Genomic DNA, 24,029 nt, shown 5'->3' on the forward strand with positions numbered 1-24,029 from the left:
TGTGCCGTCCCATGGCTGCTTTGCTGATGTCCCCCCTCCAGAGAAACCTGGAACCTCCTGCTCTCCTGGGGAAACTGAGGCAAGAGGCAGTTCTTGCTTCCCTCCCACTGCGGCGCGGGGGGGCCGCCCTGTTTTCCCCCTCTCTATTTCCCAAACATGCCCTGGCCCTGGCCCTGACAGTTGTCAGGCTAAATATTTTGTGTGCGGCAGCCGAAAACAAAAGTGAAGGGGCCGCAGGGTCCGGGCAGGGTCCGTGGGGCCCCCCCCAGTCCCGGCGCTCCCCCGGTACCGGCCGGACGCGGCGCGGCAGAGCCCGAGAGCGGCGGGGACGGGGCCCTGGGGGTCCCGCTCGAGGATGGGGCCGAGGCTGGGGGTGATGCTGCTGGTCCTTGGCCACCTCCCAGTGCCCCCCGTGTGGGCTCCCAGCGAAAGTAAGTGCTTGGGAGCGGGGTGGGGGGGTGCTTGCTTTGGGGGGCAGTTTTGGGGCGGGGGCTGCCTGTGCTCAGGGGTCTGCAAGAGAAAAACCCCGAGGCAAAGCTCTTGGGGTGTTCCCTGTCTGAGTTTGCCCCCCGGTGCTGCAGACCCCCCGTTTTGGGCAGGAGGGGCAGGGAGTGGCAGCCCCCTGCTGCTGGGGTGGGGTGAGGGGAGGGGAGCGGGGGGCTCGGCCGGGGATGGGTCCCTCAGCCCACCGGGATGGTGGGAAATTGTCACAGGAGTCGGGAGCGCTGCTCCCTGCGCAGCTGCTGCGGTGGGAAAGGTTGGGGAGGGGGTGCCATGGTGGGGAGGGGGGCAGCCGTTTTGGGTCTTATGGCCACAACAGGGGACAGCTGGGGGTACGACGAGGGTCTGTCGTTTGTCCTGCCTTCCCCTCTCCCTGCCACCCGTGCCTCAGTTTCCCTAGTCACCGAGGGGCTGGGGGATGGGAGCGGCGGAGGAAGAGGATGAAACACCAAGAGCTGCCCAAGGGACACACGACACTGTCCCTGCTCCCTCTGGGACCCCCGTCCTCTGTCTGTGCTCCCAGGGCACGGGGGACCCCTCCCCTTACAGGGGGACTTTGCGGGGTCAGGGAGGGATGGTGGCAGTGGGGATGGTAACTCTCACAGGGGGACAGAGGGACCCTCCTGTCCTCAGAGGGAGGGGACAGGGCTCCCAGTGAGGGGCTGAACTTGGGGTGAGGGGCTACGGGCACCTGCCAGAGCCACAGTGCCCACGGGGCCACAGTGCCCAGGGGGCCACGGTGCCCACGGTTCATGGGCGACACCAAAAGGGGAAAATTGCCACCAGACATGAGGTCACAAGGACATGGCCATGAGCCCGGGCTGGCAGCGGGCAGACAGGAGTGGACCATGCCCCTGGTCCCCTCCAGGACCTGGCCCTGGTTTCTGGCTGGGGATGCTGTCAGTGGGAAGCTCTGTGCTCAGTCTGGCTCTGCATCCCTGCCAGGATCAGGAAGCAGGAGGTGCTGGGGCTCGTGGTGTCCATTTCTGGGTGGAAAAGCCCCAGGACAGCCAGTGTGGGGCTGGGCAGTGCCAGTGGTAGCCTTGTGTGCCCCATTACCTTTCTGGGGACAAGGGGGCATTAATGGGGACAGCCTTGCTGGAGCTGCCACTGGGTAACCGTGGGGAAGGAGAAAAACCATCTGCACCCCCAGACAGCTTCCCCCAGGGCTGGGACATGATTGTGGGGCTGACAAGGGGCAGGGCAGCCTGCCAGGCCTCGTTAGCATCGCTGCTGACGGACGCGCCGTGCCCCGGAGAGCCACGGCGCGCCGGCTGCTGCCAGAGCTGCTCACATCTCCAATCCCAGCCACGCTTGACAGGCAGTACTGGGAAATTAAACCCCCCCGAGCATCACCTGGGGGTCCCCGGGTGGGAGCGGGGGCTGCCCCATCCCCGCTGCTGCCCATGGGGTCCCCCTCTCGCCACCCCAGTCTGCGGCAGCATGGACATCCGCAACGACGTGTCCCAGCTGCGGAAGCTGGAGAACTGCTCCATCATCGAAGGCAACCTGCAGATCCTGCTGATGTTCACCACGGGCGCCGAGGACTTCCGGGGGCTCAGCTTCCCTCGCCTGCTCATGATCACAGAGTACCTGCTCCTTTTCCGCGTCTACGGGCTGGAGAGCCTGCGGGACCTCTTCCCCAACCTCTCCGTCATCCGCGGCACCAACCTCTTCTTCAGCTACGCCTTGGTCATCTTCGAGATGCCGCACCTGCGGGACGTGGGGCTGCACAGCCTGGGCCACATCCTGCGCGGTTCCGTGCGCATCGAGCGCAACCAGGAGCTCTGCCACCTCTCCACCATCGACTGGGGGCTGCTGCTGCCCGACAGCGCCGACAGCACCTACATCGTGGGCAATAAGCTGGCCGAGGAGTGTGCCGATGTCTGCCCGGGCATCCTGGATGTGGAGAAGCCGTGCGTGCAGACCAGCGTCAACGGACAGCTGGATTATCGCTGCTGGACCTCCAGCTACTGCCAGAAAGGTGGGTGCTGCTGGCACGGGGCCTGCTTGGGCTGCTTTGCTGGGATGGTGCTGGTTTGCACTGCGGGGCAGACTGGGAGGGCGCTGGAGGAGGCTGCTGGGGCCACCTGGGAATGGCAGGCCCGGCGTGTGGCTCCCCTGCTGCTGTGCAGGCAGCACGGTGGGGTAACCAGATCCGTGCTGTATCATCCTCCGAGGAGAGGCCAGCTCCTGGCTGCTGTGTTTTCCCAGCGGCGAGGTAAATACAGGCCCCTCCTGAGCTCGTTTTCTGTAAACAGGAGAGCTGGTAATGAAATATGTACTATAAACACAGATCCTTATCAGGGCTGCAACCTCAGCTGTGGCCCCGGCCTGGCTGCACTGGGCAGATGGGGTTCAGCATGGGCCAAACCCCACCTTGTCCATCCATCTGTCCTGCTGTCCCTCCATGCAGCCCCTCATCCGCCCATCCAGCTGCTCACTCAGCCACCCACCAACCCACCTGCCCGGCCAGCCACTCATCACATGGCTGTCCATCCGTTCCTCCATCCCTTTGGGCACCCTTTCCATCAGTGCTGCCATGCCTCCATCCACTTCTCCATCAATCCATGCCTGTATTCCTCACTGCATACCTGCATCCTTCCCTTGCTCCCTCCGTTCTTGCATCCCCACATCCCAGCATCCCTCCTTCAGTCCCAGCATCACGTTCTGCCCTTCGTCACACCATCCCTCCCTCCATCACCACATCCCAGCATCCCTCCTTCTGTCCCTGCATCACATTCTGCCCTTTGTCCCTCCATCACCACATCCCAGCATCCCTCCTTCTGTCCCTGCATTGCATTTCTCTCTTAACTCCACCATCCCTCCCTCCCTCCCTCCCTCACCACATTCTTCCATCACCACATCCCAACATCCTTCCTTCTGTCCCTGCATCACATTCTTCCCTGCATCCCTCCCTCCATCCCTCCCTCCATCCCTCCATCCCTGCATCACATTCCTCCTTCATCCCACCATTCTTCCCTCCCTCCATCTCTGCATTCCTCCATCACCAAATCCATCCCCACCATCCCTCCCTCCCTGCATCCCTTCATCCCACAATCCATCCCTCCCTCCATCACCACATTCTTCCATCCCCACATCCCACCATCCCTCCCTCTGTCCCTGCATCACATTTCTCTCTTCATTTCACCATCCCTCCCTCTATCCCTTCATTCCTCCATCACCAAATCCATCCCCACATCCCTCCCTGCATCCCTTCATCCCATCATCCATCCCTCCCTGCATCCCTGCATCCCTCCCTCCATCCCTGCATCGCATTCCTCCCTCCGTCCCTTCATTCCTCCATCACCAAATCCATCCCCACATCCCTCCCTCCATCCCTGCATTGCTCTATCATTGAATCCCTCTGCCCCTGCATCCCTTCATCCCACCATCCATCCCTGCGTTCCTCTATCACCAAATCCATCCCTCCCTCCCTCCCTGCATCACATTCCCCCCTCCCTTCATCCCTCCCTCCATCCCTTCATCCCTCCCTCCCTCCCTGCATCACATTCCTCCCTCCCTCCCTCCCTCCCTCCCTCCCTCCCTCCCTCCCTCCCTCCCTCCCTCCCTCCCTCCCTCCCTCCATCCCTACATCCCTGCATCACGTTCCTCCCTCCTTGCATTCCTCCATCACCAAATCCATCCCCACATCCCTCCCTGCACCCCTTCATCCCACCATCCCTCCCTCCATCTCTCTCTCTACCCCACCCTCCCTCCCGTTTCCCCCCAGCCCTGGAGGACGCCAGCAGCCCCCCGAGCCCTTCCCAGCTCCCTCCTCTCCCCGCTGACCCCCATCCCAGGCCGGGCAGTGCCCCGTGCCCACACGCCGTGTCTCCCCTCGCAGTGTGCCCGTGCGGCGCGGGCTCGGCGTGCACGGCAGCGGGCGAGTGCTGCCACGCCGAGTGCCTGGGGGGCTGCGGCCGCCCCCACGACAGACGGGCCTGCGTGGCCTGCCGCCACTTCCACTTCAACGGGCACTGCCTGCCCTCGTGCCCGCCCCGCACCTACGAGTACGAGGGCTGGCGCTGCGTCACGGCCGAGTACTGCGCCAGCCTGCGCAAGGTCTCCCACAACCCCCGCGACGCCTCCAAGTTCGTCATCCACCAGCGGCAGTGCCTGTCCGAGTGCCCCTCGGGATACACCAGGAACGAGAGCAGGTGCGGGTGTCCCCGGTGCCCCGGCACGGGCGCGGTGGTGGCACGCTGGCTGGCTCACGTCCTGTCTCTGTCGCCCTGCCCGCAGCATGTTCTGTCACAAGTGTGAGGGGCTGTGTCCCAAGGAGTGCAAGGTGGGCACCAAGACCATCGACTCGATGCAGGCGGCGCAGGAGCTGGGGGGCTGCACCCTCGTCGAGGGGAACCTCATCCTCAACATCCGCCGGGGCTGTGAGTGCCTGAGCTGGCCCTGCCGAGCCCACCCCGTGTGGGAGAGCTGCTGTGGAGGGCAGGGGGTGGAGGAAGGGGGGTGTTTTGCCTCGCAGGGTGAATTAATGGGGAGGTTCCCCTCTCCCTGAGCTCATGCGGCGTGTCATTCCCAGATAACCTGGCCTCGGAGCTGCAGAGCAGCCTGGGGCTCATTGAGACCATCACAGGCTTCCTGAAGATCAAGCACTCCTTCGCCCTCGTCTCCTTGTCCTTCTTCAAGAACCTGAAACTGATCCGTGGTGACTCCATGGTGGATGGGTGAGGATGGTGTGGGTTTGGGGGGGACATGTGGCCCTGAGGGTGCCCTTGCCCACTGCCTCCATCCACACCTCCTCCCCCAGGAATTACACCCTGTACGTCCTGGACAACCAGAACCTGCAGCAGCTCTGGGACTGGAGCCACCACATCCTCTCCATCCCCGTGGGCAAGATGTACTTTGCGTTCAATCCCAAGCTGTGCCTGGCCGAGATCTATCGCATGGAGGAGGTGACGGGCACCAAGGGCCGGCAGAACAAGGCGGAGATCAACCCCCGCACCAACGGGGACCGGGCGTCCTGTGAGTACGGGCATGGGGACAGCCAGCAGTGCCACGACCCTCTGCCTGAGCCCTGCCTCCTCCCCACAGGCAAGACCCAGACCCTGCGCTTCATCTCCAACGTCACCGAGTCCGATCGCATCTTCCTCAAGTGGGAGCGGTACCGGCCCCCCGAGTACCGCGACCTCCTCAGCTTCATTGTCTACTACAAGGAGTCGTAAGTGCTGCCTCTTGTAGAGAGCTTGGGAATGCCAGCCTGTGGTGTCCTCTGTCCCTGCTGGACGCTGCCGGGACCGTCCCTGATGCCCGGTGTGGGGCAGACCCTTCCAGAACGTGTCGGAGTACGTGGGGCAGGATGCCTGCGGGGCCCAGAGCTGGAACGTGCTGGATGTGGATCTGCCCCTGAGCAGCGAGCAGGAGCCAGGCGTGACGCTGCTCAACCTCCGTCCCTGGACCCAATACGCCATCTTCGTGCGCGCCATCACCCTCACCACGGCCGAGGAAGGACGCAACTACGGGGCACAGAGCGAGGTGGTTTACATCCGCACCATGCCAGCGGGTAAGGGGCTGGCAGGGGGCTGGCAATGCCCGTGGTAGACCCCCCTTCCACCCCCAGGAAAGCCTGACCACCCCTGTGTCTTCCCAGCCCCGACGGTGCCCCGGGACGTCATCTCCATGTCCAACTCTTCGTCCCACATCGTGGTGCGTTGGAAGCCGCCCACGCAGCGCAACGGCAACATCGCCTACTACCTGGTGCTGTGGCAGCAGCTGGCCGAGGACATGGAGCTCTACATCAACGACTACTGCCACAAAGGTGAGGCCAGGCAGGGCAGGGGCAGCACGGCAGCCAGGAATGCCAGCGGGACATGGGTGGTGCCACTGAGCCAGGCTCTGCCAGCCCTGCCCGTTGCTTCCCACAGGACTGAAGCTGCCCACCAGCAGCGCAGACACGCGTTTCGGGTTTGGGGATGGTCCCGAGGGGGAGCAGGATGCCGAGGAGAGGTGCTGCCCCTGCCGCCCCACTGACGGGCAGCTCCGCATGGAGGGCGAGGCCGAGTCCTTCCAGAAGAAGTTTGAGAACTTCCTCCACAATTCCATCACCATCCCCAGGTGCCATCTGGGGGGGTTCCCTGCTTTGGGGGGCTCCCTCAAGCTGGGTGCGTGGGTCTGCCTGGGTGGGGGGGTCCAGTGGCTGCCCCTGGCAGACCCTTTAACTGATTTCCCGCTGTCTCAGGCCACCCTGGAAGGTGACGTCCATCAATAAGAACCCACAGAGGTGAGCTGGGACCTCCCAAAAAACTCACTTCTTTCTTAACCTACAACAACCAGCCTGGGGGATCTCCCCTCTGCTGACCAATTTTGGGGGACAACCCCCTGCCTCAACTCCCCACCACTTCCTGTCCCCAAAGCAGGACCCCAAAGCAGCGCAGGGACGTGGTGGCCGTCACACCCGCGGCCAACGCTTCCTCAGCGGAGCCGCTGGCCCCGAGCCGCCCGGGAGGCGAGCCCAAGCCTGACTTCCAGATCTTCGAGGACAAGGTGGTGCGTGACCGGGCGGTGCTGTCGCGGCTGCGCCACTTCACCGAGTACCGCATCGACATCCACGCCTGCAACCACGCCGCGCACACCGTGGGCTGCAGCGCCGCCACCTTCGTCTTCGCCAGGACCATGCCCGAGCGTGCGTCCCCAGCCCTTCCAAACGCCGCCCTGGCCGTGCTGGGATGTTGTTGAGATGGGGGTTGGCAGTGGGTGATGCCCCCAGGAGCTGACTCCCTCTGTGCCTCTATCCAGTGCAAGCTGACAACATTCCTGGGAATGTCACGTGGGAGCCGGCTGGCAAGAACAGTGTCCTGCTGCGCTGGGAGGAGCCCAGGAACCCCAACGGGCTCATCCTCAAGTATGAGATTAAGTACAGCCGGGAGAGTGAGGTGAGAACCTGCTGTGGCATCCCCTGCCCAGCCCTGCCAGGTCTGGTTAGAGGGGCACGGCACCCATGCCACACCACACCAAACCACACCATCCCATCTCCATCTCCATCTCCATCCCATCTCCATCCCATCCCATCCCATCCCATCCCATCCCATCCCATCCCATCCCATCCCATCCCATCCCATCCCATCCCTCTCCCAAGGCTTACACATGGCTGGGGGGGATGAAACCCCTCTGCCACCCTCACGTTGTCCCCTCCAGGAGGTCACCACCGTTGTCTGTGTCTCACGCCATCGCTATTCCAAGTACGGGGGTGTCCACCTGGCTCTGCTCCAGCCAGGGAATTACTCAGCCAAGGTCCGGGCCACCTCGCTGGCTGGCAATGGATCGTGGACAGGGCTGGTCAAGTTTTACATCCTGGGGCCAGGTACCTGCAGGGGACAGGGGGACATCAACAGGGACCTTGGCGGGCAGGGAGGGGACAGCTGTGGGGCCGGGGAGCTGGGGCACTCTGGGGAATTGGGCTGTGCTGCTGGGGTGGAGCTGTGGGGCCAGGGGATGCTGCTGGGCCTGGCTGCTGAAGGTGGGAGTGGTTGCTGGACTGGGAATCTGAGGGGTTCAGGGATGATCCTGGCCTGAGGCACTGGAGCATCACAGAATCATTTGGGTTGGAAAAGCCTCCGAGACCAGTGAGTCCAAATGTTCCCTCAGCACTGCCAAGGCTGTCACTGACCGATGTCCCCAAGTGCCACATCCACACCTCTGTTAAATCCCCCAGGGACAAAGACTTCACCAGTGCCCTGCGCAGCCTGCTCCAATGCTTTCCAGTTTTCCCCAATATCCAATCTAAACCTCCCCTGGGGCAACTTGAGGCCATTTCCTCTGGTCCTGTCCCTGTTCCCTGGGAGCAGAGCCCGATCCCCACCTGGCTGTCCCCTCCTGTCAGGGAGTTGTTCAGAGCCAGAAGGTCCCCCCTGAGCCTCCTTTTCTCTAGGATGAGCCGCCCCCCACACCCCTCAGGTGCTCCTGGTGCTCCACACCCTTCCCCAGCTCTGATCCCTTCTCTGGTCACATTCCAGTCCCCCTTTCCTGCCTTGTGGGGTCCAAAACTGACTTGAGGTCCCTCAACAGTGCCCAGCACTCATTTTCTTCTCGGGTCTCTTTTGGGTACTAATGGATTCATAGAAACATTTTTTATTGTCTCTCATGGCAGATTCAGTTCTAGTTGGGTTTTGGTCCTTCTAATTTTCATTCTTGTCCTGAGCTTCCTCAGATCCTCCTGAACTTCCCACCCTCTCTTCCAAAGATCAAAACCTCTCCTTTCTCCCTCAGTTCCAGCCACAGACCTCTGCTCAGCCAGATGGGTCTTCTTCCCATCCTTCATCCAAGGATGCTGCTGGATTGAGGAGCTTGGGGATTGGGGAGGTGGACACTGGGACAAAAGGGTTGAGGGATGCTCTGGGACGGGCACACAGGGATCGGAGGGTGCTGCTGGTCTGGGGAGCTGGACTGGTGGTGTCCCATGTGAGGTGGGATCAGTGTCCAGACCCTGATCCATGGCCACCTGCTCCTGGCAGCCGAGGAAGAGTCCAGCAGCTTCTACGTCCTGCTCACCGTCACGCCCGTGGTGCTCATGGTGCTCATCTCCTGCCTGGCCGTCTTTGTCTTCTTCTACAACAAGAAGAGGTAACGACCCCCCTGCCCCACCAGGGCTGGGCTGGGGTGGGATCTGGTCCAACCAGGCCTGGGAAGGGCTGGGGGGAGGCAGCAGCTCCCAGCGCTGCCCACCCCTGGCAGGAACCATGACGGGTACCCCAGCGGGACGCTCTACGCCTCCGTCAACCCCGAGTACTTCAGCGCCTCGGACAGTACGTGGGGACGTGGGGACAGGCAGAGCCACCCCAAAGGGCCACCGAGCCCTTTCTGTGCTGGGGTCAGGCTGGAGGGGATGGGGAAGGGGTGGGGTGAGAATGGGATGGGAGTGGGATGGGATGGAGATGAGTATCGGGGTGGGGATGGAGACGGAGATGAGGGGAATGGAGGTGGGAATGGGAAAGGGATGGGGACAGGGAGGAGGATGGTGATGGGATGGAGATGATGGGATGGAGATGATGGGATGGAGATGATGGGATGGAGATGATGGGATGGAGATGGGAATGGGAATGGGAATTGGATGGGGATGGAGTGAGGACAGGGAGGAGGATGGTGATGGGATGGAGATGGGAATGAGAATGGGATGAAGATCAAGATGGGGATGGGGTGGGGACAGGGAGGAGGATGGTGATGGGATGGAGATGATGGGGAATGGGAATGGGAATGGTAATGGGAATGGGAATGGGAATGAGAATAGGAATGGGAATGGGCATGGGAATGGGAATGGGAATGGGATGGGGATGGGGACCGGGAGGAGAATGGTGATGGGATGGAGATGATGGGGAATGGGAATGGGAATGGGAATGGGAATGAGAATAGGAATGGGAATGGGAATGGGAATGGGAATGGGAATGGGAATGGGATGGGGATGGGGACTGGCAGGAGGATGGTGATGGGATGGTGAGAAAGGGATGGAGATGAGGATGAGGATGGAGACAAGGACGGGAATGGGATGGAGATGGGAATGGGGACGGGGACTAGGATGGTGATGACACGGAGATGAGGATGGGGATGTGGATGGGGTTAGTCACAGTGACAGGGACGGCGTGATCCCCACTCACCCCACAGTGTACATGCCTGATGAGTGGGAGGTGTCCCGGGAGAAGATCACAGTGATCCGGGAGCTGGGACAGGGCTCCTTTGGGATGGTGTATGAGGGGGTGGCACTGGGGCTGGTCACGGAGGGAGAGGAGACCAAGGTGGCCCTGAAGACAGTCAACGAGCTGGCCACCATGCGGGAGCGCATCGAGTTCCTCAACGAGGCCTCCGTCATGAAAGCCTTCAAGTGCCACCACGTGGTAGGTGGGCAGCTGAGGGGGAGCGAGGGGACATGGCGGGTCTGGCCACTGACACGCCAGCCCTCTTTGTCCCTGCAGGTCCGTCTGCTGGGCGTGGTATCCCAGGGCCAGCCAGCTTTGGTCATCATGGAGCTGATGACACGTGGGGACCTGAAGAGCTACCTGCGTTCACTCAGGCCCGAAGCCGAGGTGAGGGGCTGGTCAGGTGCCAGGAGAAGGGACACTCACCCTGCTCCAGGGGGGTGCTGGCGTGGCCCTGCCCCAGCCCTGACTCTGTGCACGGTGCAGAACAACCCCGGGCTGCCCCCGCCGTCGCTGAAGGACATGATCCAGATGGCGGGCGAGATCGCCGACGGCATGGCCTACCTCAGCGCCAACAAGTTCGTGCACCGGGACCTGGCCGCCCGCAACTGCATGGTGTCCGAGGACTTCACCGTCAAGATTGGAGGTGGGAGTGAGAAATGTACAGAAAATTCTCAAACTGTGACGAAACTGCATCGAGTTCCGGGCCGCTCAGTTTGGGAAGGATGTTTGAGTGCGTCCAGAGGAGGCAACGAGGCTGGAGAGGGGCTGGGAACACAAACCCTGAGAGGATCCACTGAGGGAGCTGCGGGTGTTTAGCCTGGAGAAAAGGAGGCTCAGGGGTGGCCTTATCACTCTACAACTTCCTGGAAGGTGGTTGTAGTCAGGTGGGCTGGTCTCTTTCTCCAGGAACTGACAGAACCAGAGGACACAGCCTTAAGCTTCACCAAGGGTGGATATTAGGAAAGAGATTTTTTCATTTAAAGAGTGATAAAGTTCTGGAATGGCTGCTGGGGAGGTGGTGCAGTCACCATCCCTGGAGGTGTTTAACAAACCCTGGATGTGGCACTGGGTGCCAGGGTTCATTTGAGGTGTTGGGGCTGGGTTGGACTTGATGATCTTGAAGGTCTCTTCCAACCCAGTGATTCTGTGAATTCTGTGAATTCTCTGAGAAGACTCACATCGTGTGCATCTGTATACAAACCTTCAGATAAGATAAGATACTACCTTAGAGATACCATAGAATAAGACAGACATTGTTGAGAGAAAAATTGAACTAGAACCAAGTTTCAAAAGATAGCCTTACAAACAAGACGAGATACTTTAGAGAAACAGAACTATGAAAGATGCATTGTAGCAGGACCCACAAAGAGTAATTTTAGATGATTACTGTAAGGCATTTACAACATAGTGTAGCTAAAGCTGATAGGCCAAGAAACACTTATAGTATATTGTAATTAAGAAATCATTAGCTTCTGATTGTAATGGCATGAATTATAACATCTGTATTGTCTCACCCTTCTCATGAGACTGAAAATAGAATCGAAGTTTTTAAAACACCTCTCAGTTGCCCCATCCCTGGGTCAGCAAAGGGCAACAGTGGCGGTGCCACTGTCTCCTGCTGCCCACACCTTCCTCCTCCTCTTCCTCCTCGGCCAGATTTCGGCATGACCCGGGATATCTACGAGACGGATTATTACCGGAAAGGGGGCAAGGGGCTGCTCCCGGTGCGCTGGATGTCCCCCGAGGCGCTCAAGGACGGCATCTTCAACACGCAGTCTGACGTCTGGTGGGTGCTGGGGTGGGCAGAGCCGGGGGGATTTGGGGACCCCCCCCCCCGGCTGAGCAGCGGTGCCCCGGCAGGTCCTTCGGGGTGGTGCTGTGGGAGATTGCCACGCTGGCCGAGCAGCCCTACCAGGGCATGTCCAACGAGCAGGTCCTGCGCTTCGTCATGGACAACGGGATCCTGGAGCGGCCCGAGAACTGCCCCGACGAGCTGTGAGTGCTGGGGGACAGCCCCTCACACCCCCACCCTGCTGCGGGAGAGGCTGCCAGGGGAAATCCTGCTCTCTGCGCTGCTGGCAGGGCTGTTGGGAGCCCCCCAAAGCCAGCGGGTGCCCTCTCTCCGCAGCCACGAGCTGATGTGCCTGTGCTGGCAGCAGAACCCGCGCCAGCGCCCCTCCTTCGTGCAGCTCCTGGAGCGCATCAAGGACCACATGGCGCCTGCTTTCCGCACCCTCTCCTTCTTCTACAGCCCCGAGAACGGCCACCACGGCTCGGGAGAGCCCTCCAGCACCGAGACGGATCCGCCCCCCGAGGAGGACGAGCCCCCCGCGTCCCCCCTGCCCGCACGCAGGGACCACAGCCCAGGGCAGCTCCCCAACGGGACAGCCTCGCTCTGACCCGGGGTGTCCTCGGAGCCCCGCTGGACTCTGCACCCCACGCCCCTCTCCAGCCGCCCCCCACTTGCTGGGACCCCCCCCCCCCGCATTATTTATTGCTTCCAAGGAGTGGGTGCCTTGGGAGGAGGGTGGCAGCAAGGCAAGGATGCTCCATGGGATGCATTTCCCCTGAAAATAAATTGGGGGTGCTCCGAGTCAGTGGGAGGGAGTGGGGGGCTGCTGGTTGGGAGGAGAACACCCATTTTTCCTTACTTTTTTTCAGGGGGGTGGGATAATGTGGGTATGGGAATGGGTAGCAGGGTTTGGCATTCGGGGTCCCCCATCAACCTGCCCCTGTCATCGCTCCCCAGGTCAGCCACCCCTGTGATCCCCACACCTTTCCCAGGTGGGGAAACTGAGTCACGGGACACAGAGAAGCCTGGGGTTGCCCTGATGTCTCTTCCCAGAGGCCGTGCTGGTGCACGGAAGGGGCGTCACTGCCTAATCTGAGCGGGAATAAAGGGGATGAAGCTCAGCTCTGGCAGTGCCTGGCTTGGGGGGGGTGTCGCGGGGGGGGCGGCACAAGGGGCTTCCCACTCCCCACCCCCCCAGCCCTATCTGCGTCCTGTGGCTTTGCCCTGCGGTGCCCAAACCGGGGGCGTTTCTAGAGAAAAACGTCAAAGCAGTGGAATTCAGGAGGATGTGGCGACAGCCGCTGGCCCGCTCTGCCGGGGGGGGGTGCTGGGGTGTCCAGTGGGGCCCCACGGGAGGTGACCCCAAAGGAATCGAGGCCCCGTGGGTGCCGCTGGGGGCTGGCGGTGGAGATGAGCCATGGGGGGAAGGGTGCGGGCCGGGAACGTGCAGAACTCAGCGCTGGGATGAACCCCCCCCGACGTGATTCCCAGCAAGCTCGGGGACAAAACAGCGTCCGGGTGGGGATGGGGAGCCCTGTCCTGTCCTGCCCCACCTCGGGGAGGAGGACGAGGTGGGTCCTGGTGGGAGGGGACAGTTGGGGACAGGGCCACCGTGCCACCAAACGTCCCCCCGCCTCCAGCATCTCTGCGCCCCGACAGAACGGGGTGCCGGGGAAGGGCTTGATTCGGGCGAGGCCGTCACGCCTCGGGATTTGGGGGCACGGCCGGGGGGGTGTGACAGCTTGGGGGACTGCAGGTGGCCCCCGGGCTGCTGATAAACCCTGTCCCTTCCACTGCAGCCCGCCCCGAGCCGGGTTCTGGAGCGGGTGTGGCGTCTGCGTGTCCCCCGGGAATTTTGGGGGTTCCACTGGTGGGATGGATCCGCTTGGTGGGGCTGGGGGTGCCGGTGTAGGGTGGCAGCGTGCAGGGCACGGGCAGGGCACGGACGGGTTCCATGCTCGGTGCCAGCGTGAGGAATCCCCCTGTCCCGGCTCGGAGCCTTCCCGGTGCCGGTGAATCACGGCCGGGGGGGTCTGGGGCCGGGGCGGGGGCGGTGCCGGGGCGGGGGGAGCCGCCGGCCCCTCCCGGGAGGCCGGTCCGTGCGTTGCTTTTAAGCCCCGCACGGCCCCGTGCTCGGGCTGCCCGGCAAGTGCGAGGGAGGGCGGCACCGGCAGCACCGGGACCGGCACCGGGAGCGGCCCCGCGATGCCGCCGCTGCCCGCCTGGCTCTGCCTGGCCGCGCTGCTCCTGCCGCTGTCCCTGGCAGCCCCAGGCGCTGCCGGTGCCTGCCCCCGCTCCTGCCGCTGCCCCGGGGCCGGGATATTGCTCTGCCGGGAGCCCGACACCGTGAGCAGCCTGGCCTCGCTGCTGGGGGGCCGCAGCTTCACCGACGTGTGAGTGGGGCCGGGGGTCGGGGTGCTGGAGCTCGGACACCGGGCAGAGCCACGGGGAGCGACGGGGCTGGGGGTGATGGGGCTGGGGGCGACAGAGCTCCAGGAGCAGGCGGAGGGGCTGGGGGTGACGGGGCTGGGGCTGGAGGTGACTGGGCTGGGGGTGACGGGGCTTGAGGAGCAGACAGAGGGGCTGGGGGTGATGGAGCTGGGGCTGACAGGGCTGGGAGTGACGGGGCTGGGGGCGACGGGGCTCGGGGAGCAGGCGGAGGGGCTGGGGGTGACAGAGCTCGGGGAGCAGGTGGAGATGGGAGTGATGGGTCTGGGGGTGACAGGGCTGGGGGATGCCGCGATGGGGCTGGTGCAGCGATGGAGTTGGCGGTGACAGAGCTCGGGGACGGAGCTGACGGGGCTGGCAGTGGCGGATTTTGGGGGCCAGGCAGAAGGGCTGGCAGCGATGGGATGGTGGTGGTTGTGGCTGGGGGCAGCAGAGCTGCTGGGCTGGGCGGTGATGGGGATGGACGTGATCAGCTCGGGGGCAGGATGGCGGGGCTGGAGCAGGGATCGCTGGATGGGCTGGGGTCGCTGTGGGGTGAGCGCCTGGGGGCTGCAAAATGGGGTGTGGGGGTGCAGCATCCCCCCAGGGAGCAAGCGAGGAGCTGGGGGCAGCTCTTCACCCCGTCCAGAGGCGATGCCAACAGCGGCAACACGCTGAGGGTGCAGCAGGGACCCCGGGCAGGGAGCGCCCGTTCCGAGCTGGGCAGGGCAGGGCTGTGGGGAGCCGCTTGTCCCCATCCTGTTGGGGCTGTCGCTGTGCCCTGGGGCCTGTGGGTTGGCATGCTGGGGGGACACACCCCAAATTTACTGGTTTGGGGTATCTGCTCCGCTCCCACTCCTTCCCCTGCTGCAGGAGACAAGGGCTGGAGCGAGCAGAGACAGGAGGTGCTGGGGCAGGGTGACGGGGTGCTGCAGGACACCAAAGTGCCCCAATTGCTGGGGTTCCCCCCACCCCGCAGCCCTGCCTGTGCCGCATTGCTGGGGCCTGGCTGCAGTGTCCCCGTGCCTCAGTTTCCCCACGTGGCAGGGGATGCTGCGCCACAGGCGCTGCCAGCTCTTTGTTCGCTGGCTGGTGGGGTGGGGTGGCTGGTAGTGGGGATGGTGTCCCAGAGAGACCCCCGGCCATCCCACTGCCCCAGCTGCTCTTGTCCCATCTTCACCAGAGTCAGCAGGACCAAAACCTTGGTGTGGGTCTGAACCCCAATTAACCAACCCCTGTGATTTGGGGTTCACAGGAGTGGGGTGGGGCAGGGAAAATCCCTGCACCTGCTCCCAAAGGGGCTTTTCTTCATCTCCTGCCTGGAGAAAAGGGTGGGGGACAGTGACAGCGGTGTCGCTGTCACAGTGCAGGACACCCTGGGGTGCGAGAAGAGGTGGGGACCCAAAGGCTGAGTGGGGCTGAGACCCAGCAGACTTATTCAGTGTGGGCTCCAAGGGTGGCTCAGCCCTGATCCCACAGAGTTCACACTGACCAGGGGCTCGGCACCTTCGGGATCACCTGCTGCCATCCCCTCTCCTTCCCAGCTCATCCCAGGGGAAACTGAGGCACAGTGGGGCGGCTCAGCTCCATCCTTGTCCCCATCCCCGGCTGTGGGCACGGCCTGGGGTGTGGGAGGGCTCTCACGCCCCTCGTGAGGGGCCGTGGGCTGCTCCCCTGACCCCCCTCCTTTGCCTTCCAGCGTCATTGAGAACCAGCCGGAGCTCACGACCTTGACCCGAGCTGACACCAGGCTGCTGCGGGACCTCAGGAACCTGTGAGCACCCCGGGGGTGGGGTCCCTGCACCGGGAAATGGGGGCAGCGAGGGGCTGGGGTGGAGGGGGGGATCCCCAAAGCTCAATCCCCCTGCAAGGAGCCTCAGGGGATGCTCCCAGAGCGGAGATTCAGGACTCAGGTGCTCAGCCCTTCCCTCCTTTCAGCACCATCACCAGCTCGGGGCTGCAGCACATCTCTGCCGATGCCTTCCTGGACACCCCCAGGCTGAGCCACGTGTGAGTGTCCCCTTCCCCCGTTCGGGGTGAGCCCCCGGCCCCCGGGGCGCTGTCCCCGCTGCGGGGCGGCCGCTCCCCGTGCCCGGCCGGGATCGATGCTGTCCCGCTGCCCGCGGGCACATCAGCCCGGCCGGGGGGGCTGTGCTGCTGAGTGGGAAACCATCGATCCGGGCATCGATCCCGGCCCCCCCGGCAGCCCTGTGATGCCCCCCGAGAATGGGGGGACCCTGTTGTGGGGTGTGGGGCTGGTGGCACGCCTGGCAGAGCTGGTTTTGCTTGGTCACGGTGTGACAGCGCCGGTGCTGCCACAAGAGCCGCTGCGGGGGCTGGATGGGAGTTTGAGTGGGAAGGGGCGGCTGATGGGGGCTGTCCCAACAGGAATCTCTCCTCCAATGCACTGCAAAGCCTTTCCTGGAAAACCTTCTGGCATCTGCCCCTGCAGGAGCTGTGAGTGATGAGGGAGAGGGGGGAGGTGGGTGCAGAGCATCTCCCACTGGGGATGTGCCCCTCAAGTGACACAGAGCTGGGGCGGCAGTGAGATGGTGGCTGTCACATCCTCAGGTGGCCGGGGGTGGCACATGGGGCATGTGTGGCACAAAGCTGGAGGCTGGGGGTGCCCAGGTGCAGCCTTGGCCGACTCTGCTGGGACACACACAAACGTGTGGGGCCTGGAGCCCTTTTGATCCTGTGTTCTCTTCCCTGCTCCATCTCAGCATCTTGGTGGGAAATCCCTTCAACTGCTCCTGTGGCCTGCGCTGGCTGCAGCTGTGGCACAACAGCAGCCGGGCCGAGCTGGGCAACCAGTCCCTGCGCTGCTGGGAGGGCACTGTGCCCGTGCCCCTGGGCAGCCAGGCTCTCCACGCCTGTGGTACGTGCCTGGTGATGGCTTTGACCCCTGGGTTTGTCCCCTGTCCTGAGCCGTTTGGCTGGGGATGGCAGGGACACGCGTGGCTCAGCCTCCCTGCCCCTGCAGACCCCCCGAGCGTCCTCATCGAGCCCCCCGAGGTGGTGCTGCGCCAAGGGGACAGTGTCAACCTCACCTGCCACATCAGCGCCAGCCCACCGGCCACCGCGGAGTGGGTGGTGCCCGAGGTGGTCCCCGAGGTGGGACCCGAGCTGCTCGCTGTCACCAAGGCAAGCTCAGCCTTCCAGGGGGTGGCCCCAGCAGGGCTGACCCCCCCACCCCAGCATCCTCTCACTGCTGGGTGGGCACAGGGGGATGCAGGGGCTGGCCAGGCTTGGGGGTGGCATCTGCTCATCCCATCCTGGTGTTCCCCGCAGCTCTCAGACTGGGAGATCGTCCTGGAGATCAACAACGTCTCCTCCCACCTCAACCACAAGGACTTGGTGTGCCGGGCAGAGAACGCGGCGGGGCTGGCAGAGGACAGCGTGATGCTGAACGTCACCTGTGAGGAGCCCAGAGGGGGCTGGGCTGGGGGCTGGGCAGGGGGTCTGCCTCAGGAACCCACCCGGCTCTGTCTCTGCCAGTTCCCCCCGTGATTCTGCTGCTGGACACGGCCATCCCGCGCCATTCCTGGTGCATCCCCTTCTCCGTGGATGGCTACCCCGTCCCCAGCATCCACTGGCTCTTCAACGGCACCCACCTGCTGGAGGGGCCCTACATCCACACCCTCATCATGGAGTACGAGCACAACTCCACCATCCTCCACGGCTGCCTCCAGCTCAACCGTCCCACCCACGTCAACAACGGCAACTACACCCTGGTGGTGCACAACGCCCTGGGCTCGGCCTCCCGCAGCGTGCACGTGCGCTTCATGGACAACCCCTTCAGCTTCAGCCCTGAGGAGCCCATCCCCGGTAGGTGCCGGCTGGGGGCTGCCCGGGGTGTCCCCCGTCTTGGCGAGGAGCTGTGTCACACCTGGTGAGCAGGACGGGTTGTGTCGGGCTCTGCCTGTTGTGCCTCAGTTTCCCCAGGGATGAGAGGGGGAAGGATGGGCTGCGCCCACCTGAGGAATAACGAGTGTTTCTCCTTTCTCTCCCTTTGGGCTGCTCCAGTGTCTCTGTCTCCACTGGGTGAGTGGCCAGGATTGCTGCCCCGGCCCCCCCTAAACTGGGCATTCCACCCATCCTGGGGTGTCCAGGTCCTCGCCAGGGCCACTTCGGGGGCATGGGGACCCCACACTCACCCTGCACCTTCTCCCTGCCCCAGGCACCAGGAACAGCTCGCTGGAGGGGCCTGTGGAGACAAAGGATGAGCACACGTTTGGGGTGAGGAGAGGCTCTGCAGTGTGGGATGGGGGGACCGGACACCTGCGAGAGGGTGGGACAAACCCCGTGGGGACCGAGCGGGATGTGGGTTATGCAACGGGGATGAAGGACCGAGTCTCGCTGCCTCAGTTTCCCCTGTGGCATCTCCTGGGGCTTGTAACCATCTCACAGCTTGTTCCCACCCCACGGGCTGAGAAAAGGGACATGGTGGGACTGGTCCCGAGCGCTGTGCTCGCTGCCAGCAGGTCTCGGTGGCCGTGGCGCTGGCTGTGTTCGCCTGCCTCTCCCTCTCTGTCATGCTCATCCTGCTCAACAAGTGCGGGCGCCGCTCCAAGTTCGGCATTAACCGTGAGTCCCCCCAGCCTGGCGGCTCAATATTCGGGCTGTGACACGGGGACAGCCCGGTCCCCGCGTCCCTGCGGCACCTGGGCTGGGTCACAGGTGTGGGAAGAGGGACTCTGGGTGGGGGAACACCCGTGGAGAGGTGCTGGCTCCCCCGGGAGTGTGGGCAGCAGCTGCTAATTCACTCCTGGAATGGATTCAGCCTCTAAATGGTTTTGATCGGGCTGCCTGGCCCCCGGGGGCCGACGAGCAGGGGGTTGCTCGGCAGAGCCTGGCACTGGTTGCACAGGCTGGGGGGGCTGGGGGACCCTCTGATGGCCTTGTCCTTGTCCCCACAAGGCTCAGCGGTGCTGGCCCAAGAGGATGACCTGGCCATGTCCCTGCACTTCATGAACCTGGGCAGCAGCCCCCTTTCCTCGGCCGAGAGCAAGCTGGAGGGGCTGAAGAGCAACTTCATCGAGAACCCCCAGTACTTCTGCAACGCCTGTAAGGCTTGGGCTGGGGACTGCGGTCCCCGAGCACCCCCCCGAGCTCCCACCCGACCCGGGGGGCACTGACGGGTGGGGGTCCCCCCAGGCGTGCACCACGTGCAGCGGCGGGACATCGTGCTGAAGTGGGAGCTGGGCGAGGGCGCCTTCGGGAAGGTTTTCTTGGCCGAGTGCTACAACCTCCTCCCGGAGCAGGAGAAGATGCTGGTGGCTGTGAAGGTGAGGAGGGGGCGCGGGGTGGGGGCCAGGGGGTCTCTTGGGGGGGGTGTCACTGACGCCGTGTCCCGGCAGGCGCTGAAGGAGGTGACAGAGAGCGCCCGCTTGGATTTCCAGCGCGAGGCCGAGCTGCTGACGGTGCTGCAGCACGAGCACATCGTCAAGTTCTACGGCGTGTGCACGGAGGGCGAGCCCCTCATCATGGTCTTCGAGTACATGAAACACGGCGACCTCAACCGCTTCCTCAGGTGGGACGGGGGGGGACACGAGCCCCCCATCTGCCTCTCCATCAGCGCAGCCAGCCTGCTCCCTGCTAATGCAGCCCTCCTTGCAATATTGATTAGATTAGCTGTCTGAGAGGCTTAAATAGAGAGAGATTGGCCATCAGCTGGAATAAGCAGAGACTTTTCGATTGCCCCCCCAGGTATTGCTGCTAGACGGGGGGGGCTGCCAGAGGCATCGCTTTAGTGGCCGCGCGAGGAGCTCTGAGACGTGGCTTTTATGATTATTGTTATGGGAGTTGGCATTAATGGTTCTGCCGAGCAGAGCTGCCCCAGCCCCCGGCCACGGCCGCCCCGGCCGGGCTGTCAGCCGCGCTCGCCATCAAAGGCACCGAGGGGCTGCGGGCGGCCGGAGCCGCGCTGGCCCCCGGCTGGGCTCGCACGCCCCACTTCACACAGGCTGCTGCTTTCACACCCTCCCCGCGTGCCCTGGCACGCCACCTTGCACCCCGACCCACTGCCTCCCACCCTGACCTGCTGCCTTGCACCCTGACACGCCACCTTGCACCCTGACCTGCTGCCTTCTGCAGGGCCCATGTGTGTGCACAGGTGTGTGTGCCCTCCCCTGTGTATGCACAGGTATGTGTGCATTCCCTGTGTGTGCACAGCTGTGCGTGCCCTCCCCGCGTGTGTGCACACGCCTGCCCTCCCCGTGTGTGTGCACAGGCGTGCAAGCCCCCCCTGAGTGTGCACAGGCCCTGCCCCGTGCGCACACACGGGTGTGCACACCCACACACGCCTCTCCCCCGTGAGTGCGTGACTCCCCTGTGCGCACACACGCATGTGAGCACGTTTCCCTCCTGTGTTTCCCTCCTGTGCACGCTCCCTTCCCTGGCACACGTTCCACGCCTCTCCCCAGTGTGCCCGCGTGCCAGGGGAGGATGCACACGTGTGTGTGTGTGTGTGTGTGTGTGTGTGTGTGTGTGTGTGCTCTGACCCCCCCGGAGCGTCCTCAGACCCCCGCTGGACTCTGCACCCCACGCCCTTCCCCAGCCACCCCTCACTGCTGGGACCCCCCTGCATTATTTATTGCAGCCAAGGCGTGGGTGCCTTCCTCCCCCACGTGTGCACACACACACAGACACACACATGCACACCCTTCTCTGGTGTGTGTGAGCACCCGTGCTTGCCTGGACACACGTGAGCACCTTTCCCCACATGCCAGCCCTTTATTTTTTCCCTTTTCCCTTGTCCAGGGGGTATCGAATCAGGGCGTCCCCCATGATGCGCTCTGACTCCTTGGTTCAGAGTGCTGAACAATTGCTTTATTAAGCTGTATTACACTGATCTATACTAAATTACATGCTAAAAAGATACTATACTAAAGAAAAACCTGTCTGCAGACAGTCAGACACAGCTTTGAGTGATTGGCTAACTTTCACCCATGTCCAGTACCCAAATCACTTTGTGTAGACAATCTCCGTAACACATTCCACATGTGCGAAAACAGGAGCAGTGGACAGAGATAAGAATTGTTTTCTCCCCTTCTCTCTGTGTGGTGGAGTCACCATCCCTGGATGCATTTAAAAAAGCCTGGATGCGTTTAAAAAAGCCTGGATGTGGCACTGGGTGCCAGGGTTCAGTTGAGGTGTCAGGGAACAGGTTGGACTCGATGATCTTGGAGGTCTCTTCCAACCTTCTGTGATTCTGTGCTTCTCCCTGCCTCACCAGGAGAAATCCTTGTGGAAGCTGTGCCCGCTGCTCTCCGCGAAGAGAGCAGCGGGCACAGGGGGGCAGAGCCTCTCTGTGCCCTCCAAGCAGCCCCTGTGCCCCGCAGGTCCCACGGCCCAGACGCCAAGATGCTGGAGCAGGGCCCGGGGCAGCCGCGGGGGCCGCTGGCGCTGGGCCACATGCTGCACATCGCCACGCAGATCGCCTCGGGCATGGTCTACCTGGCCTCCCTGCACTTCGTGCACCGTGACCTGGCCACCCGCAACTGCCTGGTGGGCCACGACCTGGTGGTGAAGATCGGCGACTTCGGCATGTCCCGGGACATCTACAGCACTGACTATTACCGGGTGAGCTGCTCTCTGCTCTGGGCTGGGAGGCCACGCTCAGTTTTCCCTCGTGGCTGCTGCCTCCCGCCCCTTCTCCATCCGTGTTTAACCACAGAGTGGGTTGGGTTGGAAAGGATGCTTGGAAACATTCCAAGAACAGGTTGCTTGCTCCAAATCCTGACCTTGAGTATCTCCAGGGATCCAGGGGCAGCCACAGCTTCTCTGGGCAACCTGTGCCCTCAGAGTAAAAAATGTCTCCCTTACATCTAACCTGGGGCTTAAGGGATGGGGGAAGGGAAGCAGGAGGGTCCCCGCCGTGCTGACAGCCCTGCCGTGGGCAGGTGGGGGGCAGGACCATGCTGCCCATCCGCTGGATGCCTCCTGAGAGCATCCTGTACCGCAAATTCACCACCGAGAGTGACATCTGGAGCTTCGGCGTGGTGCTCTGGGAGATCTTCACCTACGGGAAGCAGCCCTGGTACCAACTCTCCAACACTGAGGTGAGCGAGGGGGCAGGGAGGATGGTAACAGCCCCCCAGGGGTACCCAGGGCAGGGCAAGGAGGGTAACAGCCCCTGGGGGTATCCAGACTGGGGGAAAGAGGATGGTAACAGCCCCCCAGGGGTACCCAGAGTGGGAAAAGAGGGTGGTTACAGCCCCCTGGGGGTACCCAGAGTGGGGGAAGGAGGATGGTAACAGCCCCCCAGGGGTACCCAGGGCAGGGCAAGGAGGGTAACAGCCCCTGGGGGTACCCAGGGCAGGGCAAGGAGGGTAACAGCCCCTGGGGGTACCCAGAGCGGGGGAAGGAGGATGGTAACAGCCCCTGGGGGTACCCAGAGTGGGAAAAGAGGGTGGTTACAGCCCCCTGGGGGTACCCAGAGCAGGACAAAGATGGTAACAGCCCCCCCAGAGTAGGGGGATACCCAAGATAAGGCAAGGAGGATGGTAATAGCTCCCCGGGGGTACCCAGAGGGGGGAAGGAGGATGGTAACAGCCCCCTTGGGAGTACCCAGAGTGGGGCAAAGAGGGTGGTTACAGCCCTCTGGGGGTACCCAGAGTGTGGGGGTACCCAGAGTGGGGTACCCAGAGCAGGGTAAGGATGGTAACAGCCCCTGGGGGTACCCAGAGGGATTGAAGGAGGGTGGTTACAGCCCCCACAGGGGTACCCAGAGTGGGGGAAAGAGGATGGTAACAGCCCCAGGGGTACCCAGAGCAGGGCAAGGAGGGTAACAGCCCCCCCAGGGGTACCCAGAGTGGAGGAAAGAGAATGGTAACAGTCCCTGGGTGTACCCAGAGCAGGACAAGGAGGGTAACAGCCCCCTGGGGGTACCCAGAGCGGGGGAAGGAGGATGGTTACAGCCCCCCCAGGGGTACCCAGAGCAGGGCAAGGAGTGTAACAGCCCCCTGGGGGTACCCAGAGGGGGACAAGGAGGATGGTTACAGCCCCCCCAGGGGTACCCAGAGCAGGGGATCCCATCTCCACCCCCTTCCTGCAGGCCATCGAATGCATCACGCAGGGCCGGGAGCTGGAGCGGCCCCGCACGTGCCCCTCCGAGGTCTATGCCATCATGCAGAGCTGCTGGCAGCGGGAGCCCCAGCAGCGCCAGCCCATCAAGGAGATCCACAGCCGCCTCCAGGCCCTCGTCAAGACACCCCCGGTGTATCTGGACATCCTGGGCTGAGCGGGGACCCCCAGGCACCCTCTGCTCCCTGCTGTTCCCCTGCCTGCCCTGCTGCCCAGGGCCACGGCTTTGCCCCACACAGCCCTGGACTGATGCCCCGAGGCGGGAGAAGCCTGAAATCTTATTTATAGTGAGGAATGCCAGCCCTCTCCCGGGGTGGGGGGGCTGGAGGGCCGGGCTGGGGGACCCCCAGGGCTGTGGCCCTGCTGCCTGGCTCCTTGGCATGCCCACCGTGCCAGGATGGAGGCTCTTGGCTGATGTGGGGGGCAGAGCTGGGAGACCCCGGCACGGGGTCGGTGCCAGCAGGAGCTGGGGGGGCTCAGCTCACCTGGGGGAGTTGGCATTGCCCCATGCTCGCCCGCTCTGCAGTGAAATCAGTCACTAATAAACCGTGTCTCCCCTGCACCGGCCCCTGCGT

At 63.2% G+C, this 24,029-nt stretch overlaps 2 protein-coding genes across 2 annotated transcripts; both read left to right on the top strand.

Annotated features, from left to right (window-relative positions):
* Window positions 1-367: 367 nt before the first annotated feature.
* Window positions 368-12,547, top strand: INSRR (insulin receptor related receptor). The gene is made up of 22 exons (XM_064401594.1): window positions 368-431; window positions 1,934-2,485; window positions 4,349-4,661; window positions 4,747-4,889; window positions 5,042-5,186; window positions 5,270-5,484; window positions 5,554-5,680; window positions 5,784-6,022; window positions 6,110-6,277; window positions 6,384-6,573; window positions 6,698-6,739; window positions 6,876-7,141; window positions 7,255-7,391; window positions 7,654-7,819; window positions 8,970-9,078; window positions 9,190-9,260; window positions 10,114-10,343; window positions 10,422-10,532; window positions 10,632-10,791; window positions 11,805-11,934; window positions 12,009-12,143; window positions 12,277-12,547. Exons 1-22 carry the CDS (start codon window positions 377-379, stop codon window positions 12,545-12,547), a joined length of 3,975 nt encoding a protein of 1,324 aa, XP_064257664.1. The 5' UTR covers window positions 368-376.
* Window positions 12,548-14,145: 1,598 nt separating this feature from the next.
* On the top strand, window positions 14,146-23,611 carry NTRK1 (neurotrophic receptor tyrosine kinase 1). Its single transcript, XM_064401366.1, has 17 exons — window positions 14,146-14,333; window positions 16,067-16,141; window positions 16,306-16,377; window positions 16,756-16,824; window positions 17,091-17,245; window positions 17,351-17,502; window positions 17,659-17,785; window positions 17,866-18,195; window positions 18,394-18,411; window positions 18,548-18,606; window positions 18,852-18,954; window positions 19,288-19,434; window positions 19,525-19,655; window positions 19,728-19,900; window positions 21,711-21,951; window positions 22,272-22,430; window positions 23,426-23,611. Exons 1-17 carry the CDS (start codon window positions 14,146-14,148, stop codon window positions 23,609-23,611), a joined length of 2,385 nt encoding a protein of 794 aa, XP_064257436.1.
* Window positions 23,612-24,029: the final 418 nt, after the last annotated feature.

The sequence above is a fragment of the Passer domesticus genome, chromosome 32 (genome assembly GCF_036417665.1).
Source record: "Passer domesticus isolate bPasDom1 chromosome 32, bPasDom1.hap1, whole genome shotgun sequence".
NCBI lineage: Eukaryota > Metazoa > Chordata > Aves > Passeriformes > Passeridae > Passer > Passer domesticus.